An 11,693-nucleotide genomic window follows, 5' to 3' on the forward strand; every position below is an offset into this window, starting at 1 on the left:
CGTTCCTAGGGAGCTCTGGCAGCCCTGCATCCGGCAGAGAGGGGTCCGGGGTGGCAAAAGGACATGGAGATGCTGGTGGCGTGATTCCAGGGCCTCTTGCATGCAAAGCAAGCACTCTCCCACTGAGCCATATACCCCTGTGCAAGGGGAAGGAGGGGGCCTTGGGATTCCGTGGTGGGGATACCTTAGTTTGGAGTCCCTTCCCAGACTCACCTTCTTGAGCTGCTCCTGTGTTCCTCTGCTGTGATGAAACTGTTTTAAGGATCGAGACGCCGGAGACTTTGCCAGAGGAAATCTGTGGTTGTGCTAGTGAGGAAACCATGTGGTGACTGAATGGGAGTGGACTGTGCAAGGAGCCATGTGGGGCCCTTGTTGGATCACCTGGAACTGCCCAATGAGGCATCCGGGGCTCCGTGCAGCATCTCACACTCTAGGAGCAGGGTGGTGCCTCTTGCTGTGGACACAAGATCCCAGATCCCAGCATGTCTCACTCCCAGCCCCTCTCTCCTCCCCCAAAGCCCCTCACCGGCCATTTGCAGCAGCTGGAATGGCTGTTACTTTTTCTGCCACCTTTTTCTGTGGGGAATCCTGCAAAGGCCGCGTTTGTCCTCAGTGTCAGCAAACGTGTGTGAGGGACTGTGGGTGCATGAGGCGGCGTTTGCTGTTTGTGCGTGGGGTGTGTTTTGGTGTCGGCGGGTGGGGTGTGTTTTGTGTGTGTGGAAGGGTCGGTGCAGTGGTGGGGGAGGTGTGGGCGGTGTCAGGGCGAGGTGTGGGAGGTGTGAGTCGGTGGGAGGTGTGAGGCGCGTCAGGGCTGTGGAGGGTCGTAGAGGTGCGTGCGCAGGGTGTCGGTGTGCGGGCAGGGCGCGTGTGGCAGCGTGTGCGTGGAGCGGCGTTTTGGCAGGCGGTGAGAAGGTGTGCGCGGTGCTGCGGTGCGGTGTGCGGGGTGCAGGGGAGGCTGTGCACGGCGGCTCGTTGGTCTAGGGGTATGATTCTCGCTTAGGGTGCGAGAGGTCCCGGGTTCAACTCCCGGACGAGTCCTAGCTTTTGGGCAGCCAGCACCCGCTGCCACCTGGCTGGTCACCCCAAGAGACAAGGAGAGCCCCGTGGGGAAGGGACACTGGGCACCTGCACACTCTCCCGGCCCTGGGGAGGGAGAGGCCCTGGGGAGGGAGGGAGATCTCCGCAGGCATTTCCTCGCTGCCTGCCTTGGGGTGCCAGGAGGCAATCCCAGGTCAGGCATGCACACAAACAGCCCCAGGGATTTTTTTTTGGGGGGGGATGAGGAGGGGTGGGGTGTGGAGTGTCTCTGGTGGCCCTGTATTGCATGAGGGTAGGGTCTGGAGAGGCAAAAGGAGATGGAGATGCTGGGGGTTGATCCCAGGGCCTCTTGCATGCAAAGCAAGCGCTCTCCCGCTGAGCTACATCCCCCTGGGCACAGGCTGTGGCCCGGCATTGTCGTTCGTGCAGGCAAATCCGTGTGTGTGCTGCGTTCCCCTGCGGGCCAAGCTGGTGAAAGGGGTTGGGGCCCTGGGGGTGCGTGAGGTGTGAGTGGGCTGGCTGAGGGAGCTGGAGCGGGGCGGGTAAGGGTGGGGTAGAGCAGGGAGGTGATTTTGCAGGCGCAGAGGGTGTAAGGGGCCGAGTGTAGGTGTGGGCAAAGCGTGTGGGGCGGGTGCAGTGGCGGGCGGGGCTGCAGTGGCGAGCGGTGTGGTGAGGCGGTGTTGGCGGCGTGGGGAGGTGGGTGGGTGTGGTAAAAGAGAGGGGCTCGTCCGGGAGTTGAACCCGGGACCTCTCGCACCCTAAGCGAGAATCATACCCCTAGACCAACGAGCCAATCTGTGCAACTTTCTTTACCCGCCCCGCTCCTCCCCTTCACGCCTGTCCCGGAGCATCTCAGATACTTTCCTGCTTCCTAGCAAAACACGGTACGGTCCTGCTCCGGGCCAGGCTGGCCCCCTGCCATGGGGCCACGGGCTGTGATGGCCGAGGGGTGAGGGCCTTGGCCTCGAAATCCTGTAGGGAGTCCCTGTGAGGGTTCGAATGCTGCTCACAGCGATGGATTTTATCCAGTGTCCACGGAATCCATGGTGAAGATCCTGCAAGGAACTGTCCCCCCTACTAGGAATAGTGGCCATGTTGCAATGACTAGGCTGTGTCATGTGGTAATCACAGCATCTTGCCGATTGCAGCAATTTTTTTTCCTTCATCCATTAATTGGTGAGTGCTGCCATCTGGCCCTCCAGAGCCTTTGTGCCCGAAGCTGTTCCAAGGACAGCAGGGCCAATACCATGGTGTTTATCCAAACCCCCTTCTGTCCCCTGGCCACAGATCGATTCAGTTAATGAGCAACTCTGGCTCGGGAAAGAGGCAACAGGTCGGCTTTTGAGAGGCTGAGAAGCTTTTGCTCCACAGTGGAATAGGAAAGGGCAGGAAACCCCCAGGGCGTGAAGAGCTGAGCTGGGACCTGAGGGGTGCAAGCAGACCCTGGGACCATGGCCAAGCTGGTGGAATGCGTCCCCAATTTCTCTGAGGGGAATAACAAAGAGGTGAGGGAGTACGTAGAAGGGCTGAGGGGCGGGTGGCACCGGGGTGCTGACTGCCAAGTTTCCCTCTGCAGGACGGTACCCACTGCTAAGCTCTGCCATGCCTCTTTTGCAGGGCTGTGCACCTTTCTCTACCTGGCTAGTGCCAAAATGTCGAAAGGTAGCCTCAGCTCCCTTAGGGCACCTCGGTGAAAAGTTGGGGCTCAGACCTCTTCTACCATTGCCTGCAGGTTGCTGTAGCACCAGGTCTGGGGTTGGTCTGGGATACCCCTGCAGAGAAATATTGCTTGCAGTTGTTGTGCCAAAAGACACTGTCCAGGTTAATGGAGTCCTGGGCATCGGCATTCAACTGAACTTTGGCTCTGCCAGTGGCAGGAGAGTTTAGCAAACCTAGCATGGCTGTAAAAACACAGTCTCCTCCAGCAAAGAGGCTTTTCAGAGCCAAATGTGTTGGGAAGCTGGCAGGTGGATGTATCCTCAGGAACAGCAATTTGTGGTGGTGCTCTGTGACATGCAGCAGCAGCCAGGTGTCTCTCCCCCACCATGGCGAGTTTGGGGACCCAGGGATGCTCCAAGCCCCCCGGATGGGAGTGGGATGCTTGTGCAGGGCTGCATCCCCACTGATCATGGGGTCATCCTCAACCCCACCACGAGTGGGAAGAGGGAGAGCTGAGATGTCCCCTCTCTTGAAAAGCCATGGCTGTTTTGCAGTCTCAGCCATTTCAGCCCCCTTGCTCCCGTCTGCTGCCCAGCAGGTGATTGATGCAGTGGCACAGGCCATCTCCCAGACACCAGGATGTGTGCTGCTGGATGTGGATGCCGGCGCCTCCACCAACCGCACTGTCTACACCTTTGTGGGGTCCCCTGAGGCCGTGGTGGAAGGGGCACTGAATGCAGCCCGTGTGGCTGGGCAGCTTATTGACATGAGCCGACACTCAGGTGAGTCTGGGGCAGGCCCAGGGACTGCGCTGGCACAGAGGGGGCTGCCGTGATGCTGGGACCAAGCACTGGAACAGAGACTGTGGTCACAGCCCTAGGCCTGACAGAGTTTAAGAAGTGTTTGCAATGCTCTCAGGCATATGGTGGGATTGGTGGGGCTGCCTCGTGCAGGGCCAGGGGTTGGACTCAATGATCCTGGTGGGTCCCTTTCAACTTGGGTTATTCTGTGATTCTATGATTTTCTCACAGCAATGGTCCAGTCTGTAAGAGTGTGGGAAAGGGTTGTTCTCCCTCCTTGTCGGCTTGTTCTTTCCACCTCCCACTCCTATATCTGCCCCACCACCAGGTGAGCACCCTCGGATGGGAGCCTTGGATGTCTGCCCCTTTGTGCCAGTGAGGAATGTCAGCATGGAGGAGTGTGTCACCTGTGCCCACATCTTCGGGCAACGCTTGGCAGCAGAGCTGAGCGTGCCTGGTGAGTGGGGTCAGGAACCTCTCCACATTCCCTCCCACACTGCATGATTCCAACTATTGGAGAAAGCGCCAGCCCCTGCCTGGTGGTGCTCACCCCTGGCTGTGTCTTGCAGTTTACCTGTATGGAGCAGCAGCACGGCATGAGAACAGGAAAGCCCTGCCCTCCATCCGTGCCGGGGAGTATGAGGCACTCCCCGATAAGGTGAGCCTGGTGGTGGCACAAGCTGGGCAGACCTGACCTGTATTTCCCTGGCCTCAGGGAGAATGGTGGGGGCTGGCGTAGTCCCTTTGCACCAAGAGGAGCTGGTGACACAGGTGGTCATGGCAGATTCCAGCTGGGGAGGGGAGATGCCTTCCTTAGGGAGAGTGGCATGTGCTCTTGGGCAGTGCCAGCCCACAAGCTCTCCTCCCTCCTCCCCAGCTTGCAAAACCAGAGTGGGCTCCTGATTTTGGGCCCCCAACTTTTGTCCCCCGGTGGGGGGCCACAGTGACGGGTGCCCGGACCTTCCTTATTGCATACAACATCAACCTGCTGTGCACCAAGGAGCTGGCTCACCGCATCGCCCTCAACATCCGCGAGCAGGGCCGCGGCCCTGACCAGGTACCCCAGGAGCACGGGCATGCCAGGAGCAAGCCTGCCTGTCCCCACACCTCCTGGGCTGTACCCTGAATGTGGCAGTTGTTGGCAGCCCGGGCGCTTGAAGAAGGTGCAGGGCATTGGCTGGTATTTGGAGGAGGAGAACATGGCCCAGGTTTCAACAAACCTGCTGGACTTTGAGACTACACCGCTCCACACTGTCTATGAGGAGATCTGCCGAGACGCACAGGTGGGTGGCCTGGGGTGCTTGTTCCCAAGGGGGTTTCCCAGAGGATGTCTCCCGCCAAGTTTTCCTCTCCACCCTCAAGTCAGGTTCTGGTTTCTGTCATGCTTAGTTCAGCCAAAGTGCTGAATAGCACAAAACCCCCAGAAACTTAGCAACTTGCTGCGAGCCCCCAGCTCCTCTGTTGAAAGCTTTACTGTGAGCTTCCCATGTCCTAGGAAAGGATGAGGACCACCAGGCTGGGATGGTAGTGGCAGCAGGGCTCTGGGGAAAACCACATTTCTGATAATCCTTTGCAGGAACTGAATCTCCCTGTGGTGGGGTCTCAGCTGGTGGGGCTCATTCCCAAGAAGGCCATGCTGGACGCAGCTGAGTTTTACATGAAGAAGGAAAAGCTCTTCATCCTGGAGGAGGAACAGAAGATCAGACTGGTAATGTGCCTTCTCCTGCTACCAGCACAAGGGTAGGATCATCAGAGAGACACATCCCACTCCCCACCAGCCTCCCAAAGTGGTACTGAGCAGAGATTTGGGACTGTTCAGGCCCCAGGCATGGCACTTGTCTCCAGGGTGGATTTTGGGGTGGGACAGCAAGTGGGACAAGCTACTTTACAGTGCTGAGGATGCCGAGATGTACAGGGAGCAAGAACCACAACCCACGAGGAGTGAGTGTGGGTAGCAGCTGCTTGTCTTGCCTGCATGGAGGCCAGGAGGGGAAGAAGGTGTCCCCAGAGCTCAAGGACAGTGTGTGGCATCATGGGAGGCTGTCCAAGGACAGAGAGTAAGCTGGAAAGGAGGAGACAGGCTCTGCTGTTCCACTGCAGGAGGGAGGGACTTTTCCAGCCTGTAGGGAATGTGCTAGATAAGAGCAAGCTAATGATTTATCTGTACAGTTCCCAGTTATTTGGAGGTGACTGCACACTGCCCCTGAGTCTGGGATGGGCTGGTGGTGCCAGCTGTCCTCTCCCTGGGTGGTGGCCCAGTCCCAGCGCTTACTCACTCACGGTTAATTAGCACTGGGGAATGAGGATGCAGCAGGACTTAGGTGACAGGGCTGACGCAGTGGTGCTACTCCTTGCAGGTGGTCAGTCGGCTGGGCCTGGACTCCCTGTCTCCATTTCACCCCCGGGAGCGCATCATCGAGTAGGGACCCACATCCTGCTTCTTGTCATGGTGCCCACTCCTGCCGGATAGGGGGATCCTGCTGCCTCCATCCTGCACTCAGCTTGTTTTGGGAGTGGTGGCCCCAGCTCCTCTTCACAGCCTGGGGACATCTCTGCTGGGTGTTGTGCAGGGACAGGGTGGTCTCTGCCCCCAAATGCTAATGGATGTGAACGTGGAGTGGGGGAACTACAGGTTGTTCCAGCAGGCAGTGGGAGCAGGTTTCGTGGCCAGATTTAAATGTTAAATTCCTTACCCTATCCTCATGCAAAATTTCACTGCCTCTGATTCACATGCTGCAGCACCCGGTGTGCAACATGAGTCTGTAGTGGGAAAGGACGGGAAATCTACCCACAAGGTGAAGTCCTTGTCACCCCTCGTGAGCCATGCCGGCAGGGGAGTTTCTGTCCCGCCAAATACTGTTTGCATCAGCCCAACCTGCCTAATGCAATGCAACCCCCACACCACCTGTGTTCCCCAGCTGTCGCCACGCTGTTCCCAGTCCTCACCCTGACCCTCAGGCTGGGTTTTTTTGGATTAGTCCCCTAGTTGTTCATGGGGTTGATGCTGGAGAGGGGAGTGCTGGGTGAGAAGGGTCTGGGTGGTGGTGGTGTCTCTGCACATGGAGGCCTCTAAATAACTGGTGCTGCAGGTACTTGGTGGAAGCAGGACAGGTGGATGGGGGGCTGGTGGCGAGGCCACTGGGCGCCTTTGTGCGAGCAGTTGGAGCGAGGTCTGCAGCGCCTGGAGGAGGCTCTGTGTCTGCAGCTGCAGGAGCCCTGGTAAGTGCCCCACGCCGAGATGGAGGCCTGGGGTGTGCCAAGGGGAGCTGGCATGGTGGTAGCAGTGGGCACTGTGTCCTACTGGAGGATTTACCCCGGCAGGGAGCAGCGCTGGGCAGCATGGTGGGGTTGATGAGCTATGGGAAGCGGCAGTTTGAGGACCTGGACCCCATCATGAGGAAGCTGATACCCCCTTTCCACCAGACCATGGGGGAGCTGGTGGCAATGGTGGATGCCGACTCCTGTGCCTTCAGCAGCTACATGGTGAGGTCCCACCAGGGGCATCCTGCAGGGAAACAGGGGGGCTTTCCAGCTGGGAGGAGGGCTGGAATCACTGCGCTCTGGATTCCTTAGGAGCAGGGCTTTGATCTTAGAATCATAGAATCATTAAGGTTGGAAAAGACCTCCAAGGTTTTCAAGTCCAACCTTTTACTGAGTACACCCGTGCCCACTAAACCATATAGCAAAGTGCCGCGCCCGCTTCCTTTTTGAACGCTTCCAGGGATGCTAAAGCCAGGGCCAGGGGAAGGGACATTGTCACATAAGGGAGGTTTGCAAGAGGGCAGGAGCTATGAGGTCTGCCCTTGCCCCTGATGCAAGGCACAGTCTGGATGACAGCAGCAAACCTGCTTTTCTTTTTCTGCAGGAAGCCATGAAGCTGCCCAAGAACACCCCCGAGGAGCGGGAGAGGTGAGCTGGGCCGGTAGGGACTGGTTCACTGAGGGGGGCACAGGCACTCAGCACTCACCCCAGGGCTGTCCCCCCTCCCAGGCGCATGGCTGCCATGCAGCAGGGGCTGAAGACGGCCGTGGGGGTGCCCTATGGCCTGGCAGAGAAGGTGAACGGGCTCTGGCCTGCTCTGAAGGAGCTGGCACAACACTGTAACCTGGCCTGCAAATCTGACATCCAGGTATGGCCCCAGCTCACACACTTGCCCTGCAAGGTGTTCCCTCATGTCCTGACCTCCAGGATGCATCTCTCCAGCTGTGTTTTTCAAACTGGCCCGTGGTTTCCACCCAGTAATTCTGTGGCAGCCATTTCCTGAGAATACCAACAGATTGGAAAAGTGCTGCATGCTGATGGGTGCTGCAGGGTGGGAGTCCTGCAGCGTTAAGGGTCTGACCTGCTTCAGCGCCACACGGTGGAGCTGGTTCACCAGGAGAGCTTCTCGCAAGCCCGACTTTTCTCAGGTGGGAGCCAAAATGCTGGAAACAGCGGTGTTCGGAGCTTACTTCAATGTCATGATCAACCTCAAGGACATCACGGACGAGAAGTTCAAGCGTGTGGTGAGGCGGGCCGCGCGGGCGCCCCCTGGCGGTGCGGCTGAGGGGGCGGAGGCGGCGGCGAGGCCTCGGGGCCGCGCTGGGCCCTCGGTCGCCGGCGGGACGCGCGGGGTGCTCGGCCGATGGCTCTTCTGGCCCGTTGAGCGGCTAATGTCGCACCTTGTCCCCACACAGATGTCACAGAAGGTCTCCGGGCTGCTGGAAGAGGCGAAGCAAGGCTCGGCGGTCGTGCTGGCGCTGCTGGACAAGAGAGAGGCCTGAGAAGGGCTGGAGAGTGCTCTGGGGGGTTCTGCAGTGGCAAATACAGCTGGGGAATACTCTTGTCCCTGCCTAGGCTCTAATGGTATCCGTCTCTGGAGAGCTGCTCTGCTCAAGCACATTCAGCATCATATCCCCTGGCCTTTCCCCGAACAAGGGGGATTTTTGCTGTCTGGGGCTTGGACTTCCATCGTCCCATCCCTGGGGCAGATTGGGTTGGGGGTGCCTGGGACCAGAGTGATCCCAACAGAAGGGATGGCAGGACTCCTGTGGCACTGTCTGCAAGGAAGTCCCTGTGTATGAGCATCTCCTGATCCCTGGCACAGTCCCTGTGTCCAGAAACCCCTGTGAAACACTCTCCTGCCTGAGATCTGGGGCAAGATCTGGCACGGTCCCTTTCTGCCAGGTGTCTTTCAGGCTGTGTGTGACAATTCCAGCCCGTTGAATTGCCTGGGAAGGGAGCACTGCCAAAGATGAGGCACCATCAGGGGTGTTAACAGGGAGATGGGGTGGATTGAGATGGGAGAAACCCTGCACATTTCTCACAGATCCTCCAAGAGGAAAACCTGAAATTCAGGGCATCCATCCCTGTCCCCTGCCCCTGTTGACCGCGTGTGACAGCAGATGCTGTGTCCTCCACCCGCACACTGCGGCAGCACCCTGAGCAGTGTCTGGCCCCTGCACCCCACTGTCCCACAGCCCAGTCTGTTGGGAGGTCACCCCCGTTCCTGGGCACCGTGCCCGAGAGGGGAGCACGGAGCCGGGGTTCATGGCAGGGTCATCTGACTCACCCCATCCCTCCGCTGACGCCGGGAGCTGGAATCACCGCGCTTCATCGCCTTTGTTTATTACCCCTGTGGGACCTTTGTGCTGGCTGGGAGCGGCGTGTTGACGTTTTATCGTGTGTCCCATGGTGATGGCGCAGTGTCACCGCTCCGGTGTTACTGCTGCCTGCCGCACCCCTGCTCACCGGGGCAGGGCTGCACTATTTAACCGGTGCCCGACAGCCGGGAGAGACGTGCTGAGGACGGGGATCCCGAGTGCTGCCGGCATCGCCTCTTCTGGGAGCTTTTCCGCAGGTTTGGGGAGTGCAGGGCAGTGGGGGAGCACGGGGGCAGCAAGACCATGGGCACCCGCGGGTCAGGGTGCACTGTCCTCATGGCTGGCACTGCACATAGGCATGTGTCCCCAGTCCCTTGTGGCCCACGAGGACACGAGCTCAGCACCTAGGCTAGGCCAGTGCAGGTTTATTTCTATTAACAATGGAATTAAACCACATGCCTGGGCTTTGGGGGGTGCGTGGAGGAGGGGGGACAGTTGCTCTGGTGTTGGCGCTGTCACCAAAGGGACGGGACGGCGGTTGGGGTCTCAGGGAGGATGACACTCCTGGGGAAGCAGGCATGGTCCCTGTGGTGGGGACAGACATGTGGGACAGAGGAGACAGGTCCCAGTTGCTGGCCTGGAAGTGTCCCATGGCAGGAGGTGGCTGATGGTGCCTGTCCTTCCCTTTCAGCTTGGAGACTACTGAGGATGTGTGACCCCAACCAAGGTGAGGGGCTGTGGGGCCAGGCAGGTCTGCGGGTACCACACAGAGGGGAGCTCTATGCCATGGCCACAAACACCTGGGGGGGTTTACCTGCATCACAAAGGGGTGTAGGGTGTCCTTTGTAAGGAGGAGATAGACTGGGGCGGGCCCTTTGGGTGGAAGGGTACGCCAGCTCCCTACACTGTCTGTCTGGGGAGAGCCTGTCTCTGCCCACTAAGAGCCTCCTCTTCTTCCTAGGCCTGCCACAACCATACCTTGCAGTGTGCCCTCCTGCCCCTCCAGGATACCCTGGTCCTGGCACAGGTCCCTACCCTGGTGGCATTGCGGTTTGCCCTGCTGCCCCTCCGGGACACCCCGGTCCTGGCACAGGTCCCTGCCCTGGTGGCATTGCAGTTTGCCCTGCTGCCCCTCCGGGACACCCCGGTCCTGGCACAGGTCCCTACCCTGGCAGCGTGGCAGTCTGCCCCCCATGCCCTGCTCCACCTGGCCAGCACCCTCATGGGCACTCCCCGTCGGGACATCATTCCCATGGGCACCAGGAGCACCATAAGAAGCACCATAAGAAGCACCATAAGAAGCACTGCAAGCACCACGAAGGCAAGGTAAGAGTGGGACAGCCATGAATCCTTCCCTAATTCTGCTGCAGTCCTCTGGACCCCTTCACCATACCACAGCATCCGGCCTGAGTAGCTGGAACTCTCCTCTCCTACCCTGTAGTGGCTGGAGCAAGCTGCCCAAACTTCAGTGGCTTTTTTTAGATGTGGAAACGTGTTAAATTAATAAATAGCCAAGAATGAGTCATATTAAGTAGGTAATTTGAAAAGCAATCTGTGAAATTCCTTGAAGCCATTTAAAAGGGTGACATGGCTTGGGGTGCACCATGTAGTGTATTAAATCCCTGGACTTTGTCCTGCTCGCCTGAGTGCAAGTCATGCCTCCACAATGGACATTCACTCAGTGTCTTGCAGCAGAGGAACTGTTTGGTTCCCCCCTTAAAAGCAAAAAAAAAAAAAAAAAAAAATCACGAAGAAACCAAAAAAGGAGAAGCAAATCCCTATGCTTGGAGTAGATTCTGCAGAAAATACCATTCCAGGGATGGGCACTATCCTGAGCAGATCTGAATGAGGAACTGCTAAACAAGGCCCCACTTCTAACATTGGAGGTGGGAGCATTTGCCAAACAGACCATACCAGCAACTGCTCTCACTGGGAAGCAGCTCTGGAAGTGATCTGCTGTGACGTTGGTCCTTGCTGGCAGACAGCAAGACCTTTCTGGAATTTCCTTTATTGACCTTAAGAGCCTTGTAAAAAAACCATAAAAAACCTCCAACCCACCCACAGTATGAGACAGCCATCACAGGCCACTAACCCCTCTCAGGAATGCTGTGACAGAGGCTCGTTTCCCTGCTGTCCTGAAGTTGTTTTCTCTTCCCCAGCCCTCTGGTGGCTCGTGCAGCTCAAGCAGCTCAAGCAGCTCAAGCAGCAGCTCTGACTCTGACTGAATGTCTGGCAAGTCCCTCCTGCTCCATGCTGATCAGCAAAACATGAGGCCGGACTCCTCGTGGGAATGCCCTACATGTCACTCCCTTCCCTCCCCCTTCCCCTTGAAGCAGTGTTTTGCCGGCTGCATGATTTTTACTGTGTGTACCTTATAAATCCTTTGACCCAGAATCTCCGAGTCAATGGACATTTCCACCCTCTATCTTTTGGGAGAACCTGCTGAAATTCATCACATGCTGTTTTCCAACCTGCTGGTGTCCGTGTGTTTTTTCCCAGGCAATGATGCTGGTTGCTAACATGGATCCCATAAAACTCCTGACGTTTCATTTGAGCTTTCCCAGGTGTAGCAGAGGGAGCGGCTGGGGGATGCTGTAATTATGTGGGCTGCCAT

The 11,693-nt window shown here is 57.9% G+C and overlaps 2 protein-coding genes and 3 non-coding genes across 7 annotated transcripts; 3 read left to right on the forward strand and 2 right to left on the reverse strand.

The window, feature by feature from the left end:
* Positions 1-859: 859 nt before the first annotated feature.
* Positions 860-8,311, forward strand: FTCD (formimidoyltransferase cyclodeaminase). Of its 3 annotated transcripts, none has more exons than XM_040069815.1 (16): positions 860-912; positions 2,017-2,214; positions 2,326-2,543; positions 3,296-3,479; positions 3,826-3,954; positions 4,067-4,155; positions 4,375-4,554; positions 4,643-4,780; positions 5,074-5,205; positions 5,855-5,916; positions 6,587-6,716; positions 6,804-6,980; positions 7,363-7,406; positions 7,488-7,626; positions 7,907-8,002; positions 8,174-8,311. In XM_040069815.1, the coding sequence occupies exons 3-16, from the start codon at positions 2,490-2,492 to the stop codon at positions 8,258-8,260; spliced, it is 1,641 nt and encodes a 546-aa protein (XP_039925749.1). In that variant the 5' UTR covers positions 860-912; positions 2,017-2,214; positions 2,326-2,489; the 3' UTR covers positions 8,261-8,311. The 3 variants fall into 3 exon arrangements, with proteins under 3 accessions (XP_039925749.1, XP_039925750.1, XP_039925752.1); XM_040069816.1 differs by having other exon boundaries at positions 6,819-6,980; XM_040069818.1 differs by lacking the exon at positions 7,488-7,626.
* Positions 967-1,038, forward strand: TRNAP-AGG (transfer RNA proline (anticodon AGG)). Its single transcript has one exon. It is a non-coding gene; the product is annotated as a tRNA-Pro (tRNA).
* TRNAA-UGC (transfer RNA alanine (anticodon UGC)) lies at positions 1,357-1,428 on the reverse strand. Its single transcript has one exon. It is a non-coding gene; the product is annotated as a tRNA-Ala (tRNA).
* TRNAP-AGG (transfer RNA proline (anticodon AGG)) lies at positions 1,759-1,830 on the reverse strand. Its single transcript has one exon. It is a non-coding gene; the product is annotated as a tRNA-Pro (tRNA).
* Positions 8,312-9,055: 744 nt separating the features above from the next.
* Positions 9,056-11,484, forward strand: LOC120755163 (proline-rich protein 13-like). Its single transcript, XM_040069819.2, has 4 exons — positions 9,056-9,336; positions 9,771-9,806; positions 10,041-10,405; positions 11,239-11,484. Exons 1-4 carry the CDS (start codon positions 9,168-9,170, stop codon positions 11,302-11,304), a joined length of 636 nt encoding a protein of 211 aa, XP_039925753.1. The 5' UTR covers positions 9,056-9,167; the 3' UTR covers positions 11,305-11,484.
* The last annotated feature ends 209 nt before the right edge of the window (positions 11,485-11,693 follow it).

Source organism: Hirundo rustica, chromosome 7 (assembly GCF_015227805.2).
Source record: "Hirundo rustica isolate bHirRus1 chromosome 7, bHirRus1.pri.v3, whole genome shotgun sequence".
Lineage (NCBI taxonomy): Eukaryota > Metazoa > Chordata > Aves > Passeriformes > Hirundinidae > Hirundo > Hirundo rustica.

Coding starts and splice junctions, on each gene's coding strand:
- FTCD (XM_040069815.1), top strand. CDS start 2,490: ATGGCCAAGCTGGTGGAATGCGTCCCCAATTTCTCTGAGGGGAATAAC. Junction 2,544..3,295: donor CTGAGGGGAATAACAAAGAG/GTGAGGGAGTAC, acceptor GCTGCCCAGCAG/GTGATTGATGCAGTGGCACA. Junction 5,206..5,854: donor AGGAACAGAAGATCAGACTG/GTAATGTGCCTT, acceptor TACTCCTTGCAG/GTGGTCAGTCGGCTGGGCCT.
- LOC120755163 (XM_040069819.2), top strand. CDS start 9,168: ATGGTGATGGCGCAGTGTCACCGCTCCGGTGTTACTGCTGCCTGCCGC. Junction 9,807..10,040: donor GATGTGTGACCCCAACCAAG/GTGAGGGGCTGT, acceptor TCTTCTTCCTAG/GCCTGCCACAACCATACCTT. Junction 10,406..11,238: donor GCAAGCACCACGAAGGCAAG/GTAAGAGTGGGA, acceptor TCTCTTCCCCAG/CCCTCTGGTGGCTCGTGCAG.